At 40.1% G+C, this 24,265-nt stretch overlaps 2 protein-coding genes across 4 annotated transcripts; one reads left to right on the top strand and one right to left on the bottom strand.

Annotated features, from left to right (window-relative positions):
• Positions 1-212: 212 nt before the first annotated feature.
• On the bottom strand, positions 213-11,402 carry dusp22b (dual specificity phosphatase 22b). 2 transcript variants are annotated; one of them, XM_084058727.1, is made up of 7 exons: positions 11,219-11,400; positions 6,123-6,156; positions 5,941-6,023; positions 4,378-4,427; positions 2,924-2,998; positions 1,738-1,909; positions 213-1,126 (listed from the first exon to the last, which is right to left on the bottom strand). In XM_084058727.1, exons 1-7 carry the CDS (start codon positions 11,237-11,239, stop codon positions 986-988), a joined length of 576 nt encoding a protein of 191 aa, XP_083914853.1. In that variant the 5' UTR covers positions 11,240-11,400; the 3' UTR covers positions 213-985. The 2 variants fall into 2 exon arrangements, with proteins under 2 accessions (XP_083914853.1, XP_083914854.1); XM_084058728.1 differs by lacking the exon at positions 4,378-4,427 and having other exon boundaries at positions 11,219-11,402.
• Positions 11,403-13,884: 2,482 nt separating this feature from the next.
• ripk1l (receptor (TNFRSF)-interacting serine-threonine kinase 1, like) lies at positions 13,885-23,003 on the top strand. Of its 2 annotated transcripts, none has more exons than XM_084058713.1 (11): positions 13,885-13,998; positions 14,298-14,483; positions 17,289-17,439; positions 17,942-18,079; positions 18,507-18,738; positions 18,952-19,101; positions 19,516-19,592; positions 19,940-20,003; positions 20,569-21,189; positions 21,315-21,464; positions 22,601-23,003. In XM_084058713.1, the coding sequence occupies exons 2-11, from the start codon at positions 14,323-14,325 to the stop codon at positions 22,888-22,890; spliced, it is 2,034 nt and encodes a 677-aa protein (XP_083914839.1). In that variant the 5' UTR covers positions 13,885-13,998; positions 14,298-14,322; the 3' UTR covers positions 22,891-23,003. The 2 variants fall into 2 exon arrangements, with proteins under 2 accessions (XP_083914839.1, XP_083914838.1); XM_084058712.1 differs by having other exon boundaries at positions 17,283-17,439.
• Positions 23,004-24,265: the final 1,262 nt, after the last annotated feature.

The following is a 24,265-nucleotide window of genomic DNA, read 5'->3' as shown; positions in this document are numbered from 1 at the left end:
TACTCTTACCTCCGTCTCTCTCTTTCGACTCACTTACCTTTGTAGCACAGAACATCCTGCTACTCTGGATTTGTTAGAAAGTCCCATCTGTTAAAGGCTGTCATAAAGTAGTCTTTGAACTTGTGCCATTGCAGTATCTTGCTTGGCAAGATACACACACTAAAACAGACCAGTTCATCAAGGTATTGTCATTTTTTTATATACTATACAGAGCCTGACATGTTTGATGTTTTGTTTCAAGGATTCTCAGACTGGTTGCTTCCCATCACACTGGAAAAACTGCCATCTGCGTTGTATTTTATGCTTGTACTGTATGTTGTTTCTGTTTGAGCTGATTGAAAATTTGTCCCCGGGCTTTGATGTAGCTGTTGTGTTTGTTTAGTTTAAATTTGTGTAGGTTATTCTCGATGCTTGTAATTATTTCCATGTTTTTGTAAAAACCCAATAATCATTGCAAAATAAATAAATAAAACCCATGTTAAAGACTGATGACTGTGAGACGAAGTTCTGTTGAGTTGCTGTTTGTGATGCTGTCATGCAAGACCTCCGTTGCACAGCATGAGACAAACAGGAAGAGAACCAGGAAACGGAGGTAAACAGAGCAGAGTCTCTCCTCACTGTATAGATGTGGCAGCCCACCCAGCATTGACAACATTGAGACAACAATTACTTTGATACTTTTATAATAGCATATAGAGCCTGTACAGTAGAAAAACGCAACACCATTTGTGACATTCATGAATTATAGATAACAGTATCGGAAACATTGACCATAACTATAAAAAGGCCCCATTGTGCATATCAGTTAGGCCTCTCCAAATGTTCATTTACATTGTTTATCGTGTTGTTTCTGGCAGAGACAAACATTGCAAACGGCAGACTCTGGGCTGAAGCCGGATCAGAGAGAAAGATGCTGTCCTCTGTTGGACTAAAAGAGTATCGTCCAGAGGTGCAGCAGACATCTGGTACAAGCTTTGGAGGATGGTCAGGTACCTCCAGGTGGGGGATTTGTCTGTACTTCCACCTCTGTCCCATTGGCTTTAGAGGCCCTGGCCAGCAAGTTGCGAATATCAGCCTCATCATTGAAGGGGTTGTCTTTATATTCCTTCCTCAGCCACTCTCTGAACTACAGAAACAGAAACAAAACGTGTTTAATCTTTTGAAGCCATTGCAAAAATGCAATTGATTATACATCCACTCCACCCTTACAGTATATTATACACATTAACGTGTCAAGGCAGTGGTATCACGCTACCTGACTCTTCTTCAGTGGTGTAAAGTAACTAAGTGCATGTACTCAAGCACTGTACTTAAGGACAAATTTGAGGATTTGTTTTACTTTACTGGAGATACAATTTTCAATACTTTTACTTCTACTCCACTACATATCAAAGGCAAATATTGTACTTTTACTCCACTACAATTATTTGAAAACTTTAGTTACTTTGCAGATTTATATTATTATTACAAAACATAAATTAACCACTTCAGCCCTATATACATTTCGGCCATTTGAAAATAGCCGATATACAAGCTCACAATGCGTCGCAATGAATTCAAGGCTTCATGGGGTGTGTAATTGATAGAAAATAAGTCTTTTTTTTTGTCCTTTAAGTACATTTTGATACCAATACTTTTGTACTTTTACTCAAGTAAGTTTAGAATTCTGGACTCTACATTGCAGTATTGATACTTTTACTTCCAACACTGCTCTTCTTCCCCATCCCACATACTCACCGTGTCAGCTTGAGTAGTCTCAAACTCCTGGAGTTGCCGCTGGAATCCCAGGTTAGGGCCGGCACAGGGCCGAGCCACCTTCACTGCAGCCAGTGCCTCCTGCCAGCCCAGTCCTGTCACTGTCATTATATAAGCCACCACCAGGGTCACACTACGGGACACACCTGCCAGACTGAGATGGACAGAATCAGTGAGAGAAGCACGGTCAGTGGTAAAAAAAAAAGAAAGAAAAATGAATAAAGACTAATTAAGCAATAACACACAAGAGGGAGTGCTATAATGTGAGTTTTGGCATGTTGCAGTCTGAGTCGTAGCCACAAGCAAACTGCCATAGATCAGCACAGCAACATATCACGCTATAGAGTGCCGAAATCTGACGTCATTTATGCATCCTACCTGGGTCGCATTTTTTCCCCCCCATTCTGAATTCCCATAGACGTTTTTAATATCGTGTCAAATAAGAACTGTGTTCCTAAGATAAACAAATGATTTGACTCATATGGATATGAAGCATCAACTGACGGTGAGAAAACGCTAATGTCACTTCCGCCGAATTAGTTACATTTTCGCCAGAAACAGATTGTATCAAATATGAGTGACTGACTATCATAAACGATACAGAGCCACCTCCCTGACAATATCGCAGAGACAGTTTGTTTATTTTTGGACCACAATTCTTATATGAGACGATTCTAAGATAACCCAATGTCATTCTCCATAGAGAAATTACTTCCGCACACGGACAGGACGGACACACAGACACACGGACACACGGACGGACGGAGGGTAAAACATACTCTCTCGCCATGCCTTCGGCCTGGCGGAGACAATTAAATCTGGTTAATTTGGTTAAGGAGTATCTCTGTTATGGGTAATAACGATTCAAAAGAAACTATGTTGTTACCATACCTATGAAAACAGACAGGTGCCTAAGAGAGGGCCTGAAGGCATACAGAACAAACAAAGAGACATCCATACACAGTCTATATTTGTAATGAATACATATAGAGAAACATTAAGCAAATTCTTGCCTGATGAAGGCCTGGGTATAGACAGTATGTGGGAGTGAACAATGAAAAAATGAATTTCACCCACTTCTTTACACCTGTAAACCTGTGATGTGACAAATGAAGCTGATTCTCATTCTTTAGTTTAATAGTGATTCTACGCATAAAAATAATCTCACCAGTGAACGAGGCAGCCCTCTCCCTTCAGTCGGGACTCATGCATGAACATAATGCTTTGTTTAAAGTGCTGAGTCCTGTGGAGGATTTAAAAAAAAAGAGTTGTTACAACAGATGATGACACAGATATAACAATGTGATCAAGTTAATAAGGTATCATTACAGCACTGTGTGCAAGTACAGACACCCCCATTTATCCAACTGAATCTTGAGTATGGTTCTAGAGTGGAAAAGGGAGATATCTCCCTTTTCCATGTATGACAATGTGTATGTAAGTTTGCGTGTGTGTGTGTGTGTGTGTGTGTGTGTGTGTGTGTGTGTGTGTGTGTGTGTGTGTGTGTGTGTGTGTGTGTGTGTGTGTGTGTGTGTGTGTGTGTGTGTGTGTGTGTGTGTGTGTGTGTGTGTGTGTGTGTGTTTGACTTGACTTTCAATTGCAGGTTTCACATGCCACTCTGAACTGAAGAGGCATGAGGCTACCAGGGTGATAAGGGTGAAGGGGCATCTCACTGGCATGTGTGTGCGTGTGCGTGTGTGTGTGTGTGCACGCACACGTGTGTATTGGATGAGGAGGAGGGTGTCATTGGTAAAAATAGAGGCACAGCAGCGACCATCGTGGTAAAACTGCAGAGCTGAGCTACAGGGCTTCCTTCCTGTTCAAAGAACTGCAACAGCAACAAAAGGTGTAAACGGGGTGTGTGTGTACAGTGTGTGTGTGTGTGTGTGTGTGTGTGTGTGTGTGTGTGTGTGTGTGTGTGTGTGTGTGTGTGTGTGTGTGTGTGTGTGTGTGTGTGTGTGTGTGTGTGTGTGTGTGCGTGTGCGTGTGTGTGTATGTGTGCCAATTGTAAGAGGGAATGCCATTTCCCTGGGAGGAACAAGGTACTCCCCCACCCCCCATTAATTACTTTATCCCTCAAATACCAATTTTGGGCATGTCATTCAAAAACTAAAGAAAGAAAAAAAATCAAACGCTTTAGTTTTACATTAAAAACAAATAGAAGATCTACAAGCTAACAATGTGTCACAGGCTATTTGCTAGATCATTTAGAAATTGTTTTGTGTTTAAGTGGTTAAATGGCTCAGTGGTTAATAGTGATGCATGTGAAGAAGTACAGTATGTCTCCTCTCTGTGTGCCTTGTCACATTTTGTGTTTTATTTTTTATTTCATGTGTCTTTGCACATGGATATCCAATGTTAAGTTTCATATTTTTTAAATAAATGTTAGTACTGCACTATGGGATTCATCTTACATCTGTCATTGCAACCTTGTCAGAGCTTTTGTTCATAATCAAATGGAGAGCTTGTGGAAGCATATCATTTTCACGTTAGCTTGAGGAAAATGAACCTGTTGACACCCACACAGTGCAGCCTCAAATGGATCTGGCATCATTTGATTCAGCTGCAGCATGTTGTTGTCCTGTTCTGTGTTGCTGTACTACTGCACACTTGGGTACTTACAGGTTTTGTGTGGGCAGGTCGGCTGCTGAAATGCAGAGATAGGTCATCTCCTATGAGACAATACAGTACTAGTTACCCATATGTATGGTTACTCAATCATGACCACAGAACGCCAAAACAGTAGTCCAAACTCATTTCACACGGTTGCTCTTAGCAAAACATGTGAGTGTGTTGGCAGCATATTTCCAATGGTACACAACACAGATCATGCAGCAAGTAGTGGCAAGACTAGCCCATCGTGATGCCTCCCTCTTTTATTTGTATTTAAGTTATTTCATTTGCATGAGCATCTGTGCAATTTGCTTTTGTGTACTGAATTTGATCTCAACTGCTTTGTTAATTAAACGTATTCCTCCCTCACCCGTTGCCCACCCCTTTAACCAAACCCTAACCAGGGTGTGCCCAAAACCTTACCCCCACACATCGTCCATGTTTTGTATATTCTGTATGTATGAAGCACATTGTGTTTCACTATGTATGAAATTATAGATTAGATAGATAGTTTTTATTGTCATTCAACATATACATGAAATGCATAAATGAACGAAATTTTGTTCCACTGGCTGTATGATCTAAAACGAGTTAAAAGAAAGCTAAAACTACAATACTAAAAACTAAAATACTAAAAAGAGACACCACTAATAATAAAATCACAATCAGTTCATGATGAGACAGAAATATTGCACACAGGAGTCTTCAGCAGCATATAAGGAAGAAGGTTAGGGGATATTGCATTTATACAGGACTATTTCACAAATGCAATTATATGCTGCTGAAGTGTGCATTTTTCTGTCTCATCATGAACTGATTGTGATTTTACTATAAGTGGTGTCTCTTTTTAGTATTTAGTTTTTAGTATTGTAGTTTTAGCTTTCTTTTAACTAGGAGTAGTTCTTGGATCATACAACCAGTGGAACAACGTTTTTTTCATGTATGCATTTCATGTATATGTTGAATGACAATAAAAACTATCAATAAAAGTTTGACTTGATCTCACCTTTGTCAGCTTTTTCCCCATTCACAATAGTGACTAGGTATGTGTGGGGGGGGACTAGTTGCAGCAAGTAGGCAGGGAAGCTTCACTCTGGAGTCAATACAAAAAGTCCACACAGACAAAAGCAGCTGCCGCCACGCCATCATCATACTGCTAATTCTCAGCCTACTCCCCCAACCCACACAAAAACACAATGCAGCCCACTGGCCCTAACAAATGTTGCCTGGAGTATGTAGTGGTGTCCTAGATACATGAGAATAATACACTCACTCTCTCTATCTCTCTGCTTAATTGCATTCTCCTTCAGGAAAGAGAAGACGTTTGTTTGGGGAAACAGCACAGACTTGAGTGTTAGCAAACCACTGCGGGCAACTTCCCTGAATTACCTGAAAGACTGGTCCAAGGATTCAGAGCTGATGTCACGTGTACTGCACTGTCATAGTCACAGGGTCTCGGTCACTATAGGCACACTATTGACTTTGGCTTCATTCATTATTAGTCTCCTTTACTTGAGCAATTGGAGTGACACACGGTTCTTAGTCTACGAAGAAAGAGCTATTATGTCTTACCTGGAGGATAGGAGCTGCGCTGTCATGAATTGACAATATGTGAGTGATGTTGTTTCTTGCCAACTGCTCTCTGTCTCTTGCATCTTTGAAAGAAATGTCAATTAACAAATTGGTAGTCATTACATCCACGAGACTTCATGTGAAACAAATCTAGGATTACAGATAAATGAACATAGGCTCACCTTTGAAATTTCCCAAATATAAGTCGGGCAGGACCTGTAGGGAGAGGCAGGAACACAGCACGGTGATAATAAGCATCCTTGTTGAAATGCTGATGTGGTATATTTAGAAGGACCACATACAAACAGCTGAGGGAGCTCAGACAACTGGTGTAACGGGGACAGACCCCCACTTAGAAACACCCCCACTTAGAAGCACCCCCACTTAGAAACACCCCCACTTAGAAACATCCCCACTTAGAAACATCCCCACTTAGAAACATCCCCACTTAGAAAAACGAACCCCCCCATCATCCTATTTTATTATCGTCTCCGCCAGGCCGAAAGGCATGGCGAGAGAGTATGTTTTTTAATATATATTATTAATATTAATTATTATTATTATTATTATTATTACCCTTATCATTATTATTATCGTTATCATTGTTGTTATTATTATGCCATTATTATTATTGATAATAATATTATGCTATTTAATGATAACAATAATATTAACAATAATATTAATAATGATAATAATAACAATAAAGACAGCTGGAATTTAACTCATTTACTTAAGTAATGTACTTAAGTGCGCTTTTGAGGTATTTGTACTTTACTTGAGTATTTCCAATACTTTTACTTCTACTCCACTACATCAGAGGCAAATATAGTACTCCACTACAATTATTTGAAAACTTTAGTTACTAGTTACTTGTCAGATATATATTATTATATTATGAAACATATCTCTCTCTCTCTCTCTCTCTCTCCATATATATATTATGTCTTTTTTTTTTACGTGGTCTGCTCTTTTTTCTCTCTACACTCTATGCCAAAAATAGCCGATCTACAACCGCACAATGCCTAGCACTATGAGGCGTTGTGAGTAGGCTAAATCCTCTAATAGTGACCTCTATTCAATGAAAAACCTCCCTTCTAATAGAAGTCTGAAGACTCTCGCCTCTATGGCTACTATATACGCCTGCCGTCGGTTCAAATCACTGTCTGTGACACAGAGTAATATATAAGACAACATTTAAGTAAAGTACTTGAGTAAATGTAGGCTACTTAACGCTGCTCAGCGCGTCTGCAGAGGTGTAAAGTAACTACCCTACTTTACACCTTATTTCACACAGTATAGGGCAGGCTACTTGATTTCAATAAATGAACCCAGTACATTTTACTGGGGTCCAACTGACACAAAATGTTGATTTATTCATTCTGATCTGTTTGAAAAAAGAAGTATAGGCCTCTATCTTATACATGCCTCCTTTGTCATCATGATTTGTGTGCATGGGGATCTCATCTTAAACAAGCTCAGTGCTTAATGAGTCTTCCAGTTTAGTAGACCTTGTATTGCGAATTTGTACTGACCCCCAAATTTTGATGTAGGCTACTTGTCTGCAGAACACACTACACAGCATTCCATATGCGCTTTCTCTCTCTCCCTCCTCTCTGGGGTCCACGGCCAAATACACATAATTTGTGATTTGTGGGGTTCCTGACATGAAGGTGCCCCCCCTCCTCTGAGTGGAACAACTACCGTAACAGCGGAATTTTACACGTGCGTAATTACGCACATAAGTGCATGTAACATAATAATACACAACGTGTGCTGTACATATAGCTCACTGTAGGCTAACATTCTTGGGGATCTTCTTAGCTTTGTGAGCTTGTAGATCGGCTATTTTTGGCAAAGAGCTTGACCGGACCTCTAGTTAGTTATAAATTAAGAATGTATTATTAATGATTTAAAAGGGGGGGGGGTGATCTTTCCACCTATACCAGAATAAACCATGGGCCTATTTAGCGCGTGCTGCACATCCCTGCCTGCATGGGTGCACAGTATAGGCAAAGTTCACAGCTCTCCTTCTCTCCTAATTCCCCACAAATAGTCCCCAGCAGCTGGCGGGACCGGAGAGCAAGCTGCCATTCAGTCATGATTGATTGAGGTGATTGAGATGACATCATGATTTCTCCATGAGTCTTCTAACTTTCGAGGAAAAAAACAACAACAATTAAATAGGTGTGGATGGCTTCAGTCAATGAATCAACAGCGGTCGTTAGCTCCCCACTGGGAGATCAGAAAAACTTGATGGCCCATTCGGCGCACACATCAAAGGTGGTTAGGATCAAAGGCACTTAGTTTGTAGACAGACGCACACGAGAGAGAGAGAGAGAGAGAGAGAGAGAGAGAGAGAGAGAGAGAGAGAGAGAGAGAGAGAGAGAGAGAGAGAGAGAGAGAGAGAGAGAGAGCTTGCGTGTTACGGCCGCGGACCTTTGACAGACAGACATCCGTCGGAGCACAGTCAGCACACTCACTCGCACCAAAAGTAGCCGATCTACAAGCTCACAACACCTCGCAGCACCAGGCGTTGTGAGCTTGTAGATCGGCTATTTTTGGCAAAGAGCTTGACAGATAGATAGATAGACTGATAGATACAGACAGACAGACCCATGCAGGGCGTCCGTGGGAGCGCACTCACGCCAATGTGCTAAATTATAATATAATATAATAATAATAATAATAATAATAATAAGGGTAATAATAATAATAGCATCAATTTGTTTATTGCACTGCACAGCATTTACGCACAGCCTCGTTTGGTTTGAGACACATGCAGTGTCCACTGTCCAGTCTGGTCTAATATCAAACCAAACCAGGCTGTCGGTGGACAGCTGTGCGCAATCTCATCTCATGGACGCCTCTTGAAGACTTCATTTATGGGCATATGAAGTGGACTATTATAGTAAGTGGACAGATTAAGGTGAAAGATTAATTTGATCATACTTCTGGTGGTTAGAATTCACGACAGTTGTTGTGAATTAGGTGAGAAAAATCCTTCAATCTGAATGTGGCAATTTGGAGAGCTCCAAGTTGCGCAGGGATGCTTAATTTATTTTTCCTAGTTTCTTAAATGCTACAGTTTCTTCGAAAATATGTAATCTCCTATAGTTCACAAGGCGTGGCGCTGTGATGCATCCAAGTTCATGTTCATGTTACCAAGCCATATTGTAGTACAGTCAATAGTAGGCTAATACTAGGCTGCTTTTAAATCTACAATGAAATGACAACGGATCTCCCTCCCATGCGCGTGTCGTTCTGCAATGATTTTTAATTCATTAGAGGCAGCAAATAAGCAACACATTTAACATATGAAGCTCAGATGATTCCAACCAGGAGGAAAGAGACGGGAAGACAGGAGAGAGGAGAGGGAGAGAGACGGTATAATGCTTTTTTTTGTTTTTTTTTGCGTGTCGACCTGCGCAGCGCGCCCATCCCGCACCGCAATAATGGACTCTGAAAGCTTGGCTCATGTGTAGCCTATCATAATTATTCACAAAAGTAACATGGATATATACACTTAGGATTTAGAGAGAACCCTGAACTATTGCGCTTGAGATTTGGGTTCATTCTGGGTTAAAACTGAATCTCTCCATTGTCTCCAAACTAAAGGCCCAGAATTAATTGGAGATGACAAAAAGAAAGCAGTGCTGTTCACAAAAATGACATATGCCTATGGTTGTGGCAGGTGTAAACTTTAATATTATTTAATAAAGGAGGATTAATGAAGCATTAATACACACATGGTGTTTTGATGTTGGGCTGATTTGACAATAGATCAGATGCAAGTGTCTCATTAATGCGCATGAGATGCTTTACCAAGTATGCCTACATTAATTCACATTCATTGTGATTATATAGTCGGAATGGCGGTGTTTATAAATAGCAATGCGTCACAGTCGGAATAGCGATGTCTTTAAAACAAATGGGAAACATCTCCACTCCGAAGAATGGAAGTCAATCTTCTAAGTGGCGATGTGGAGGAATAGCGATGTGTAACCCTGGTGTAACATGTCACTGTCTGCCAGTGTGCACAAAGGACAAAGGACAGGACTGCAGTCATTCACCCAGGATAGGTGGGCACCAAGGAAAATATTAAAATATAAAATATTAGTCAAATGTTTTAAAGTAAAGCAAAGTATACATGATTAGAACATGCTTAAACATTCGACAAGTAAGGTCTAATAGGCCAAAAGTACACCCTGCGTATGTCACTGATTACATGACCTCAATCAATTATCCAGTTCTAGGCAACATAGAAGGGGGGGGGGGGGGGGGGACACAACAGCTCTAAGGTCTATTAAATACATAGTTCAATGTAGAAAATGAGTGGTATTCCCCTTTAAAGGGTAGGGTAAGTGATTTGCTTTGGTTAAAATAAGTGTTAAATAGCTCTATATTCTGATAGTACTCATTGCTATAGAGTCCCAGGTCTCTCCAGCTCATTATTAAACAGAAAATGCATTTTCAGTGATTGGCTTAAAATCTGTCACCTACCTGAAAATGTACTATATTCTATTTACTAAAGAGCTGGAGAGACCCCTGTGACCAAACAACGCTCTGTAGCAATGATTACTATCAGAATATCAATATAGTACTTTAACCTTTTAACAACAACAACAACAAAAAAGTAACCAAAACATATCACTTACCCTACCTTTAACCCCTACCTTTAACCATTTTTCTAGGCTAGGGGATCCCCGGAAAAATTAGGAATAATTTTTGAGGAACAATTTATTTTAACATTTTGGACAAAATAGACAATTTTACATCGAGGTGCCCAGATGTCTCTAGTGCCCACCTATCCTGTATCCCTGTGGGCTCATCTGGTAGCAACTTTGACATAGGGGGGGGGGGGGGGGGGAGAGAGAGAGAGAGAGAGAGAGAGAGAGAGAGAGAGAGAGAGAGAGAGAGAGAGAGAGAGAGAGAGACTTGTAGAATGAATGGTTAGTAATGATTTTCAGTATTTAGGGTTAATGACACACATGTGATGTTTCATTGGGGACATCCACCTAGCTAGCCTATGGGATATTATGCTAGGTGAATGTATTTGCGCATAAACAAATTGCTATATTTAGGCTTATTTGAGTAAACATGCTTTCCAACCAGTTAAAACAAAAATCCGTGTATAGATTACTATTCTGTACAGTGTAGCCACAGATCATATTATCTAGTATCTATCTACACATGGTGTCACCAAATCTGTCACCGAGGTATCGTAAACTTCACTTTTGTAGACCGTGTATAAGCGCGTATAAGAAGAAAGCCCTACCTTATTGATACCATTACCCATGATGAATGGATGGCGATAGAATAATGTGCTCAAAAAGAAATGATGGACAATGCTGACATTAAACACTGTCGTCTGTTCCACGCTGAACGATCAGACGGCATGACGGCTTTTCAGAATGGAATGGAGCTCCAGCTTCTGCGGACAGGCACTACATGCATGCATGTCAGTCCGTCTATATACGCTCCAAAGTGATTTGTGTGTGAGAAAACTACAAATCCCATAAAGCAAAGGCAGCACGGGGCACACGGCGTGCCCCGTGCTGCTTTTGCTTTATGGGATTTGTAGTTTTCTTCTTACTGATTATAAAATAAAATATAAAATAAAATAAAACCGAGTTTCTCTAACTCGCTGTTTCCCAAACAGTGGGCCGGGACCCATTTGTGGGTCTCGGGCAGATTTTTGTGGGTCGCAAATAAATATCCCTTTTTTTCATATATATTCTTGTTTCCTATATTTAAACATATCTATATTTCTTTACAAAAAATATCAGCATTTTTCATAATTTAAAAACAATTCCAACCTTTTTCATAAGTATTTCATAAATAAAATCAGAAAATCAAATAATTTCCATAAATACATTTAAAAAAATGTTTAAGAAGTAGTGAAAATAGCAGATCTACAAGCTTACAACAATGGTGCGAAGCCACACCTTGTGAGCTTGTAGATCTGCTATTTTCACTAGTTTGTGTCCCGGGCAAACGTCTAATTTCTCTTTTGGGTCTTGTGCTACAAAGTTTGGGAACCACTGCTTACTGATTCTCAAATGATCCGGGGAGTGGGGACCCCCAGGGGGTCCTTGAGGGGGTTCCAGGCCAGGGGGTCCCCGGCAAAACGAGGAACCAGTTTAAAGGGGTATTTCGCTTTTAAACACTTCTGGGGTCATTTTAATCTACTCGAGCTATTTAATGAATGATGAATATATGCCGCTTTGTTGTGGCTTTAGTGTGCAAGGAAGGAACTGTAAAGAGGATACCCAATGTAGGCCAACATCTCACCCACACTGTAGGTGCTTTCCCACCCAGGTTTTTCTTTTTCATACATTTTTAAATGACATTTACATGTAGCTTTTAAATGAGTTACACCAAATGACAAATATTTGTATGATAATGATTATTTATGATTATGATTATTATATTATTATGTCTTATTGGATCTTCGAGATCCATTGGATTTATTTGTCATAAAATAGGTTATGTGTTAAACTGTCGAACTGTAATATTATCGCATGTATTTATCAACTTCGGCCCACTTACTGAGGTACAAAATTCCCCCCAAAAAGTTATGCTGCCAAAAATCTGACAGATAAGCGCCTCTCTGCAGTGGTTTTCAACCTTTTTCATGCCAAGGACCCCTAAATTGATACACATTTGGCCGTGGACCCCCATTTGAAAATGTTTTGTGCCAGGGACCCCCAGAAGCAATGATATCAGTTAATTTTCGCTTTAAAAAATATAAATATTCAAAGATATGCACACTTTTTCAAGGTTTTTCAAAAATAGCAGATCTACAAGCTCGAGCTTGTATATCTGCTATTTTTGAATAGCCAAAGCTAAGATTAAAAATGATTGTGACGCTATTAACTAATTTTGCTGGGGACCCCCTGGTACTCCCTCAAGGACCACTGGTGGTCCCCGGACCACTGGTTGAAAAACACTGATCTGTTGAATGAATCCCACCAGTAGAGGGAGACAACAATACAATATACTGTGCTGGGTTATCGACTGTTCTCTTCCTGAAGAGACCACTTGCACACAACACCAGTCTACGAAATCCACAACCTACTCAATTATTAAATTATATCATATGAATAAGCTTTTCATATTATACGTAGCCTATTTAAATTTGCTGATATCTAGGCCTATAAGGCATTGTCGATCGGTAGGTTATGTATGCGCCCTAGCCATGGATCCAAGACGGTCATCTGTCATGACCGTCATAGATGAACTTCAACATACTGTTTGCACTTTCTGCCTTTTTGACCCTTAAATCTACATAAACAATCAGATTTCAAATATAAAGTACTTATGCCATGACCTTGGATGTTAGAATTATGTACGGCCTCTCGGAAGTACCTGTATATTCCGTATTGTTCAATAAAAAGCATTCTAATCCAATTATTGGCCATTTTCTCATAGAGTTATAAGCTATTAGAGTGCAATACACCTCCCAACCGATAGGGTCGCGTAGGCTAGTTGAAAGCATATGGAGAAAATGCGAAGAAAATATAAAAGGCCTTTTATTGAACAATACGGAAGATACAGATACTTCTGAGGACCCGTACATAATTGTAACATCTATGGCTATGGAGTAAGTCATTTATATTTGAAATCTGAACGTTTATGTAGATGTACGGGTCAAAAAGGGAGAAAGTGCAAACAGTATGTTGAAAGTATGCGCCCCATTTCTAACAATTGGGCTGTTTTTTGATTAGATAAACAGCGTTTTTTATCTAATTAATTATTTAATCAATAATGATCTAATCTTATATGATGATGATTGATATGATGAAGATGCACAATGAGAAATGTGACATTTTCATTGCAGATCGAAGTCATTGCTCTGCTATTGACTTATCGGACTTGATGCGTTCCATTCTATCCATGGTCCCTCCAGACAGTTTCACTTCGCTCGCACACACTCGCTCGCACAAACACAAACACACACACACACACGCACACACGCACACACAGCCTCTATTGACGACAGAACCTCCAGGAACTACAGTGATTCTGCTGTGGGCTGATTGTGTAACATTTTGGGTAAGCCGCGTTTAACCTCCATAAACTGATATTGATACTGCACATGTAGACAGCGATTTAATGATTTTTGCTCCAAATAATGAGTTTGTCTACTATTCTTTATACTTTGTTCGTGGAAGTTTCTATCTCGCACTTCCGGGGTTTCGCTATCATTCGCTTTCAGTAAAACTAACTGTTTCATTTTCTAGCTGCTTCAGCCTGATATTCACGTTGTCAGTTTGTTTACATTCAGTCACCTTGTTTACATTGTTGCGTGCCATGACAACGTGTCATTCTTCTGCCTGGTTTATAACCTTTAGGAGGAATTACTTCAGAGCAGGTATTATGGCCACTGCGCCAGAACAATCCTTCCATATGAGCTCATCTGACCTGATCAAGAAGGAGCCTCTGGACTATGGTGGGTTCGGTGAAGTGTACCTGTGTTACCACAAGACCCTGGGCCAGGTGGTGCTGAAGACTGTCTACACAGGACCCCAACGCAATGAGTGAGTCATGGAGGGCAGTGGGTTCTCAACCTGTGGGTCGCCCCCAGAGGGGTCCCCACATGATTTTGGGGGGTTTCCCAGGTGACAGTGAAAGTGATTTTAGGATCTTTAATACCTCAAAAAAAGGAGAAGAAAAGACCACTACTGCACCAACAGCAATCAACAAACCATACTATTAAAACAAAACTGGTCAAACATTGACCAAAATCAATCAAATAATGGCAAGCATTGTGTTGTGAGGCGTTGTGAGCTTGTAGATCTGCTATTTTCACAATATTTAACTGTGGAACCGAGTAAAACTAAATGCCTCAACTCCTACAATCCCAAGTGCTTGGGGGTCGCGGCCTGAAAATGTTGAGAACCACTAATGTAGGGCAGTGGTTCCCAAACTGGGGTCCCCAAATTATGTTGGGGGGTCCCCAGATGATTAGCTTAATGTGCAACATTGTTTTCTCATTCGAACAGTAAACAAACCAACATACAGTGTATAAGTGTATACACGGTATCTGCACATTTCTAAAGTGACAATTGAATTACCTTTAAGTAGGGGTGTGCCGATACACTAATTTCACGAAACGATACGATACGATATTTGGCTCACAACTTCGATACGATTTCGATACGATACGATACGCACTTTTTTATTATGAAAATATATGGAGGAGAAAAAAAGAAAATGCAAACAAATAATTCTGTTTTTGCATTATTCAGACATGCAAACTTGTAGCTTTTCAGCTACAATAGCCGTTTTGAATCCAAATAGTATGACACCTGACCCGAAAAAAAAACATGTTGTCACTCTTTTCACTTCGGGGCCGTTTGCATGCCTGATTATTATGATTGTAAAAAAAAAAAAAAAAAAAAAAAAAAAAATTTTTTTTTTTTCAAAAACGATATTTTTTTTTTCCAAAACGATACATATCGTCGCGAAAACGTATCGCGATATATCGCGGGACGATATATCGGCACACCCCTACCTTTAAGACCTTTTTAATACCAAATTGGCCAAGTTGTCAAATGTTACGTAAGAAAGAGGCAAACGTTGTGAAAATAGCTGATCTACAAGCTTGCAGTTTGGTTATTTTCACAATATTTATCTGTGGAACCGAGGCAAACTAATTATAATGCCCACAATTCCAAGTACTTGTCATGGTGGGGGGGTCCCTAGTTCAAATATGATTCTTTTGTGGGGTCGCGGCCTGGAAAATTTGGGAACCCCTGATGTAGGGAATTGGATCCCGCTTGTTCTGCAGGTCACCATATCTGTGTTAACAAGATGCTTAATATTCCCCAATCTCCTCACCATTTAATTGGCATTTAAACTATATACACACAGTTTGCAGTTTGAAAAGTATTTTATATTATTTATTATATTATTTATTATTATTATTATTTTTAGCAAATCATTTGTGCTGTTGCTTTATTTTTGCATTTAATGGCAGGGCACATTCAATGAAGTTAGGGTTGGGTTGCCCACTTCCAATGCATCTAACTGTACTTCTTCTAAATCAGTAAACAAGTTCCTATTTACGAACATAAAAGAGATGTAATCTTCATCTGAACTGTGGATGTTGTCCTACAGTACCTGTGTTTCTGTTAACCACTTAAACCCTTTAGTTGGTTGACCAGTGTGCCTTTTGTAGATGTGCTATTTTCTTCAAACGTTTTCCCCAGAATACGGATGCTGGGGCTTAAGTGGTAACTTAATACGGAAGGTGCATGACACATTTAATCACGTTTCCTGTTTTTTTTTCTTTTCCCCTTTTAAAGAGGATGCCAACCTTTTTGACGTGTGGGTCCTTCATATTCTTACTTTGATTAGATAGGATTTCATTCCTCAAAATGTTTTTGTGTTTTGTTTCTGTTATTGAGAATGATGTTGCAACCTATTCTGAACTGTTATTGGAGTCTGATGCTAGTTTATGGCACAATGAATATACCTAAATCTACATAAGTGAGAACACCAACATCAGAATAGCATTTTGAAGGAGTGTAATAAGTTTAGGCTGATTTTGAGGTGGGTTAGACATGTTTTGAGAGGCAGCAGTCTTCAATAACAATCACAAACAGGCCATGACAGGAAAAAAATAAATAGGTTACATCTGCACAAAACTTTACATTGCTGACTTAAAAATAGACAATATGTCAGAATTGGGTAGTTGAAAATTGAAAATCAGATGAGTGTCCTGTTTACCACACAGTAAAGTCCTCAGTGTTAGTGTGGTTCCCCAAGGCAAGTACCTGCACCTATTATTTATTTATGTAGTATATATTCACAATAGTTTTGGGGAGCTACTTCTCCCACAGTTTTCGCCACCACATAGAAGCCAAGTGCAATAATTACCGGCTTCATCCATGGACACTTGCGATTTTTCAAAATTGCACCTTGCTACTAGTTTATCCATTTGTTACTCAAGAGAGTATACATGTCAAATTTGATTTACACTTGTACAAGTTAAATTAACCCATTAAAACCGGGAAAGAATCTGTTTTTTTCATTTTAGATTTTAGCTATGTGTAGCACATTGGTTGGCTATTCAATAATATATATATATATATTATTGAAATATATAAAATATTTTGAGATGGGGCTCAGTGGCCAAATACATACAGTATAATTATGGGACAACCCTTGACATGAAAAGGTTTGAGCACCACTGATATAGTAATATACGTTTTTCAAAAACTGTTAGGATTTAGAAGACATTTGTAGAATCGGCCTCAGGTCTTAGTGGGTTAAAACTGTGTATTTTGCTGTGACACTGTGCAGCCTAACCGTGCCATTATAACTTTTCCGAGGGGCAGTAAGAAGTCACTGCTGGAGGAAGGCAGCCTGATGACCAGGCTGAACCATGAACGGGTGGTGAAACTGCTAGGTGTGATCATGGAGGATGGCGACTATTCGCTGGTCATGGAGCTCATCCCCAAGGGAAACCTGCTTGTCATGCTACAGCAGGTTAGATGCCTTCTTGCATGACACTTCTTTCAAAATAATGGAAAGATTTAAGCATATAAACCCTGGGGTGTCTATTTTGGGCATGTCCTAAGCCAATTATTTTCTTCTGTGGTTTCATTTGAAAGCTAGGCACTGTTATGTATGTTATATGTATATGTATGTTTTTTTTCTCATGCTGATGGATAGTGGGTGTGCTGGTATGTACTTTTATTGATTGAAGAAAAAATATTTTGCTCACTACCTCTGTATTATGCAAATAAGACCGCACAGAAACGGCATCAAATAATAAAAGAGAAATGCACATGGAGCTGGAGCGCGATTTTTTCTTTGTTGTATAATTGAACTTGTTCCTGGTATGATACATTTTCATTGGTTTGGTACTTTAATGATCCCAGGAGGGGAATTGCATTGCGTGTACGTGAGTGCTGCATTTTTAAAATTGAATAGATTCATTAAAGCATAAATACGTCTTCCAGGTTTTAAGCATAATTGTGTCTTCCAGGTTCCTGTGCCAATATCCATCAAGGGCAGAATTATCCTAGAGATTCTGGAGGGCATGGTGTACCTAACTAAGAACCACGTCATACACAAGGACTTGAAACCTGAAAACATTTTGGTGGACAAGGACTTTCACATCAAGGTACAGCACACTATAAGATCACTGTGGCCCTCATACAGTATGTTTTGGCCAGCAATCTGCACTGTGTTAATGTAACTCGTGAGTGTACAAATGAAACCAAATGGAATTATAGATCCCATAAACCTTTTAATCTCCTTAAAAACCTTTTTTTTGGGTTATTTTCAAAAAAGCCTTTTTAATCCCCTAATGGCAGCAGCTTGGTGCTTGTTTAATTGCCTTGTTATAGTTTTTGTTTCTCTAATTATTGGTTGTTCAATTGCTTTTCTGTTTTTGTATTCATTGTAAAGCACTTTGTAACATTGTTACAAAAGGTGCTATATAAATAAAGTTTGTTATTTATTTGACTATAAATGAACACTCTTTTCTGTGTAAATTGAGCATGCATGTTTGATGTATAAATGAATATGTTTGCTTGCATGTTTGGCAGATTGCAGACCTTGGCATGGCCACCTGTCAGACATGGAGCAAACTCACAAAGGAGGAGACTCGCAGGAAGAGTCGCATGGGGCACACAGTTGGTACCAGGGGTGCGGGCACACTGAGCTACATGGCTCCTGAACACCTGGAGAGTATTCACATCCGCTCCACAGAGAAGTCTGACGTTTATAGCTTTGGAATTGTGGTCTGGGTTGTCCTCACTGGCGAAGAACCTTATGAGAGTGAGTGGAATTACCAAGGGTGATAAATGAACCACTTGAACCCTAGCATCCCTATTCTGGGGCGAGCATTCTGTGAAAATAGCAGATCTATTGAGCTTCTATTTTCAGCACAGATATTTTCGTGTAGTGGTTTGAGTGGTTAAATAATAATGTGTATATAATAATTTATAAATATGTATATACACATGAATATTGTTTTTCCGCCTGTATCAGATGCCAGGAGTGAGGAGCATCTTTGCTGGTGTGTGTGTAATGGTAACCGCCCTGCAGAGGAGCTCATCTCAGAGGACACGCCCACAGAGATCATTGAGCTGATGAAGAGCTGCTGGCAGCATGAACCACAGCATAGGCCAACTTTTGAAGGTGGCCTTTAAACACTGTGTGTGTGTGTGTGCGTGCGTGCGTGCGAAAATCCTGAGTGCTAATTAAACTGTGATAGCGTGAAAAGTCTGAAAAGAAATTCAATTCAATTCAAACTTTATTCCAGACACACAGGGGGTCCATATTTCATACAGATAAAAACAAACAAAGAAAGTTACCTGGGCACTTCAAAATAGACTACCCAAATAAATGACTGCAGCACTCAACTGGTTCTGCACGTCTCATTAATTTGCAGGGGTAAAGAGTCTCTTAGAGGCCCCTTTTGACACTCCCAGAGTTAAATTAACACTTTTGCTGCTGATTTTGCTGTGTAGTGTGAACTTCCCATGGTCATATGACTCCTGTAACTTAATTACAGTGGCCTCTTTTTCTGCCTCCTCTGTTCCAACTATTCAGATAGCTACAACTTATTCCTGCCTGTCTACAAGGAAAAGATGGAACCAGATGTAGAGAGAGACTCGCTTGGTCTTAGGGTAAGTTACCACATGGCCCGCCCTAGCGCCCCTATTCTGGGATGAACATTTGGCGAAAATAGCAGATATGCAAGATCTCAATGCGTTGCAACACGACGCGTTGTGAGCTTATAGATCGGCTATTTTGACTCCAGTCAATGAAGTATACAGGGTTTAAGTGGTTCATATTTGCGCGCATATATATATATATATATACACTGTACCATATTTTGCATCATTTCATTCATTCATTTTAATGAAGCATTGGCAGCATTGCTGAAAGTGAAAATAGATAGGTTGAAAAACATATTTAATTTATACTTCAATTTCATTTCCTGACTTTTAAACTTAATCTCATTGGCATGCAGAACTTGTATGAGGGTCCTGAGGAGCTCGTTGAGAAAATGAAGTCATTCTCCATACCCCCAGAAGGTGAGTGATAAACCCACCGTCTCCTGCTGTCAATTTACATTCTTCTTGATATATTAAAATACAACATATGCGAACTTTAAATGAATACATGATTCCTTTTGCATAACTGTAGAGAAATGATTATGGATGAGGCCGTGTCCACACAAAGCGTTTTTTGAGCATTTATATGATAAAGATGCGCTGAAGCGTTCCTCTTCCCAGGAGCCAAGCATCGTGCTTCAGTGCTCTCGCCGTCTGCCGTTTTTTTGGAGCAGCGCCCTAGGCGCTTCTAGCAGAGAATAGTTCAACTTTTGGAGAGGAACGCAGCTCTGTTGATCCTCCTGGCTGTGTCTGACAACCCGGTAATTTTTTCGACCCGACTTTGAATCATTACTACAACCATGAGAAGTCCATGTTATATTGTTTCAGCTAAGCTATATGCTAATAACACAGGTGACAGCACAGCAACAGTTTAATCGGTTCGAATGTGTCAATACACTCTGCGTGCGAGCGCTATGGACAAGATATCCAATGCCTAAAATGCTTTCTGTGGACACTAATTCCATCCTGCCTTCTCACTTTACAGACTGTCCAGCACCGTTGGTGAGCTCAGAAAGAACCGGAACGGTCCCTGTTCCCGTGGAGGCCAGTATTGAGGATCTGCACTACCTTCCGCATGAGCCCGCCGTGGAGCCTTGCATCGAGACGGATGCTAGGGCGTCCAGCGGCCCTTCAGCCTTGGAACACAAACTAGAAATGGAGCTGCAGTACCACAAAAATGGCAGCTACGTCTGCGCGGAGCAGCCTGACTCGGCCAATTCCTCCCACCCTGGCTACCAGAACCACTTACCCCCGCAGCGTCTCAGCTCGTGGGACCACAGAGACAGGCAGCCGGTACAGGACCGTGCCTCCCCCGTGTCTTCGGTCCAGTCCTGGACCAAAGCTGAGCCGGTCCAGCCCGCCAGTCAAGATGATGGCTATTGCCACCCGACTGCAGATGATATCTATGAGTCAGTGACCACCGCACCATACAGACCGCCGGCGAGCTACATGCCCACGTCAGCCAGCACCCCGTCTTTAACCCAACATTCCCAGCAATGGTCGTTCTCCCCGTTTCACCGGCAGCAGTCCTTGCCTGTTTACCCAGTGCCTGATACAACTGCCCCCGACTTCACCCACATCAGATCGCTGCAAGATACAAGTGCAGGTGAAATCATTTATTTCTGAAGCATTTCTGCGTTACCAAACACACACAGATGCCTGAAATGTGCTTGATTGCCTCTGCCAGGTAAATTATGGGTGTGTAATAAACTGTGTGTATATGTGTTCAAGGAAAACTTATCATCCAGAATGCCACTGGTGTCCAGATTGGCCACAACAACACCCTGCACCTGAGGAGCCCTGATTCCCTCTGTAGTTTGTCATCCTTTCAGTCCAATGGTTCAGCTTCCTCTTCCCTCAAAGAGGCCATTCATAAGTATGGTAAGTCATGCTTATATATTTATGTGTTAAAACAAACATACCATACCAAATATTGCCCAATTCACCAATAGCTGAAGTCTTTATCCAGTTTAAGCTAATGCATTTGGAAGAACATTGGATTGTATAGCTGCCTAGGCGAAATATGTCAAAAATATTGTCAGTAATTCTTATGTTGGTTCTGTGATCTGTGATTACACTCACCATATCATAGTGAAACAGTAGCACATGAACAAAATGGCTACAAAGTGAATTCTGCCAATATAAAAAAAATGTATCCTGGTACGTAATTATGGGAAAGTGAAATGCTATATTCATGTTTTATTACCCTAGCACAAATAAACTGATATGTGGGACACCCTCAACTTGCTGACGGCTCTCTGGTGGCAATCTAGAAGACTTGTCTAGGTCCTGTTGCAATTTGCGACAGGTGCTCTTCTAGGGTGGTTTTGAATGAGGATAGGGTGTCGCAAAGTTTGATGGCTGGTGGCAGTGTTGATTTCGTCGACTAAAACTATGACGAAAAATGTTGGTCAACTACCTTTTTTCACTGACGAAAACTAACGAAATAAAAACTAAGCTACGATGACTAAAACTAAGACTAAATATATTGACAATTTTGTCAACAAATAAAAGCTAGACTAAAATGTTAGGGAGGGACTAGTGGAAAAGAGATCCAGTAGAACTACAAGACAAAAAATGTTATGTTTGGTCGCGCTCGGGTGTTGCATGCTGAAAATAGCAGATCTACAAGCTCACAAAGCGTCGCGCTGCGACGCTTTGTGAGCTTGTACAGTAGATCGGCTATTTTCAGCATGCAACCAAGCCTAAAATCAGCCATTACGACGCCATCAAGGCACCGCCAAAATACATTTTAGTCGACTAAATCAGCTGTGGATTTAGTCGACTATAATCTTATGATATTTAGTCGACAAAAACATTTCAGATGGCTAAAATATGACAAAAACTAAATGGAATTTTATTAAAAATCTAAATTTGCTGTCAAAATCAACACTGCTGTTCCACATTTCGGTGGCAGAATTTGGGTGGCAGAATAGAATAGAATAGTAGTGTTGTTGTACCAGCTCAGCATCGCTTTAAGATCACCCATGATACGTTTCCCTCAATGTTACAACCAGAGGACCATGCCGTGACTGAGAAGCACCTGGATCTATTAAGGGACAACATTGGCGCTAACTGGAAGCAATGTGCACGGCGGCTCGGTCTGACCGATGTGGAGGTGGACACCATCGACCATGACTACAGCCGCGACGGCCTGCCAGAGATCGTTCACCAGATGCTGGAGCGCTGGAGGATGAAGGAAGGCAGCGTGGGCTGCACCGTGGGCAAGCTGTGCCACGCTCTTGACGGATGCATAAAAAAAGCTGTCTTCCAAAAACTGCTGGACACCTTCAGTTCCTCCTCTTAGACTACTTAAACATGTCTCAGGTTGTGGTTGTTCTTTCTTGCATTCCCCGTAAGCAGTGGTGGAAAAAGTACTCAAATGTTTTGCTTAAGTAAAAGTATCAATACTACAGTTACAAGTAAAAGTCCGGAATTAAAAATTTACTTAAGTAAAAGTACAAAAGTATTGGCATCAAAATGTACTAAAATATTTGAAAATAACAGATCTACAAGCTCACAACGCGTCGCATCGCGACGCGTTGTCAGCTTGTAGATCGGCTATTTTATTATATAATAATTGATAATTGCAAAGTAACTAGTAACTAAAGTTTGTAGTGGACTAAAAGTATAATATTTGCCTCTGAGATGTAGTGGAGTAGAAGTAAAAGTACAGAAATTTGTAAATACTCCAGTAAAGTAAAAATACTTCAAAATTGTACTTAAGTACAGTACTTGAGTAAATGTACTTAGTTACTTTACACCACTGCCCGTAAGTTTATAGATGCAGTGCCACGATTTTGGGACTTTTTTTTAATAGTTTTTTTCATTTGTCTAACAATTCAACATTACTCCTCTAGACCTGCAAGGCAGACACAATTTTGCCAACATCTGAACAAATGATATTGTTGCATTTTAAAGCTGTTTGTTGCTGTTCAAATTGACTGATCATCTCTCACATTTATCAAATGACCACATGGACTTGATTGCAAACTGTCAAGCAACACAACAAAAATGTTAAGTGCTGTCACTAGTCTGTCCATCTGGGGATGTCCAAGACAAATGTTAAAACATTAGAGGAGAAGAAATGATATATCTTTGTATTTAAATGTGTTTATTTTGTGTCTTAATGCGCTGTCTTAATGCTTAATGTTTAAAGCACTGTGAATTGCTTTGTTGAAGTGTCCTATACAAATAAACTCGCCTTGACTTTTACTGTTGAAATGTATAAAATGCATGCACATTTCAAGGACATTATATATATTTTTTAAATGATCTGTTACTGTATCAGGCAGAAACAGGCTATTGTTTTTCTGTAGCCTGGTTTGGGTTTTTGTACAAACTGTTATTTCTCCTTTTGCACTGTGCTTGTTAACTGTATGTGTCAGTACACGACTTCCTAAAAATCACTGTTAAGTCATTTTGTACTGTGTAATGTCCTTACTTCTTTCATAAGTGTGCAGTATGGTTAATGATTGCCACTGAATAACACCACAGCCATTACAGAGTAATGTACCAGTCTTTACTTTAGAAAACTTGGCATATACAAACAAATATCACAGTATCGGAGAATAAAATGTAGACTTGTTTTCTTGAGACAGTCTGACTCGGAGTAAGACAATAAGTCTCACTGAATTGCAGCTTAAAGAAAAGAAAAAACAACACCTTTTAGGTCTCTGCAC

This window comes from Gymnoscopelus microlampas (genome assembly GCF_963454915.1).
Source record: "Gymnoscopelus microlampas genome assembly, chromosome: 5".
NCBI classification, from domain to species: domain Eukaryota; kingdom Metazoa; phylum Chordata; class Actinopteri; order Myctophiformes; family Myctophidae; genus Gymnoscopelus; species Gymnoscopelus microlampas.
The sequence above is the reverse complement of the archived record's forward strand: the minus strand, read 5'-3'. Positions and strand labels throughout refer to the sequence as shown.

What these genes read in the sequence shown, in the direction of transcription:
- ripk1l (XM_084058712.1), top strand. Translation starts at nt 14,323, where the DNA reads ATGGCCACTGCGCCAGAACAATCCTTCCATATGAGCTCATCTGACCTG. An exon ending in TGCTTGTCATGCTACAGCAG is followed by an intron (nt 17,440 to 17,941) that starts GTTAGATGCCTT and finishes TGTGTCTTCCAG; the next exon opens with GTTCCTGTGCCAATATCCAT. An exon ending in ATTCTCCATACCCCCAGAAG is followed by an intron (nt 20,004 to 20,568) that starts GTGAGTGATAAA and finishes CTCACTTTACAG; the next exon opens with ACTGTCCAGCACCGTTGGTG.
- dusp22b (XM_084058727.1), bottom strand. Translation starts at nt 11,239, where the DNA reads ATGGGTAATGGTATCAATAAG. An exon ending in GACCTGCCCACACAAAACCT is followed by an intron (nt 2,999 to 4,377) that starts GTAAGTACCCAA and finishes AATCCTCCACAG; the next exon opens with GACTCAGCACTTTAAACAAA. An exon ending in AGACTACTCAAGCTGACACG is followed by an intron (nt 1,127 to 1,737) that starts GTGAGTATGTGG and finishes CTGTTTCTGTAG; the next exon opens with TTCAGAGAGTGGCTGAGGAA.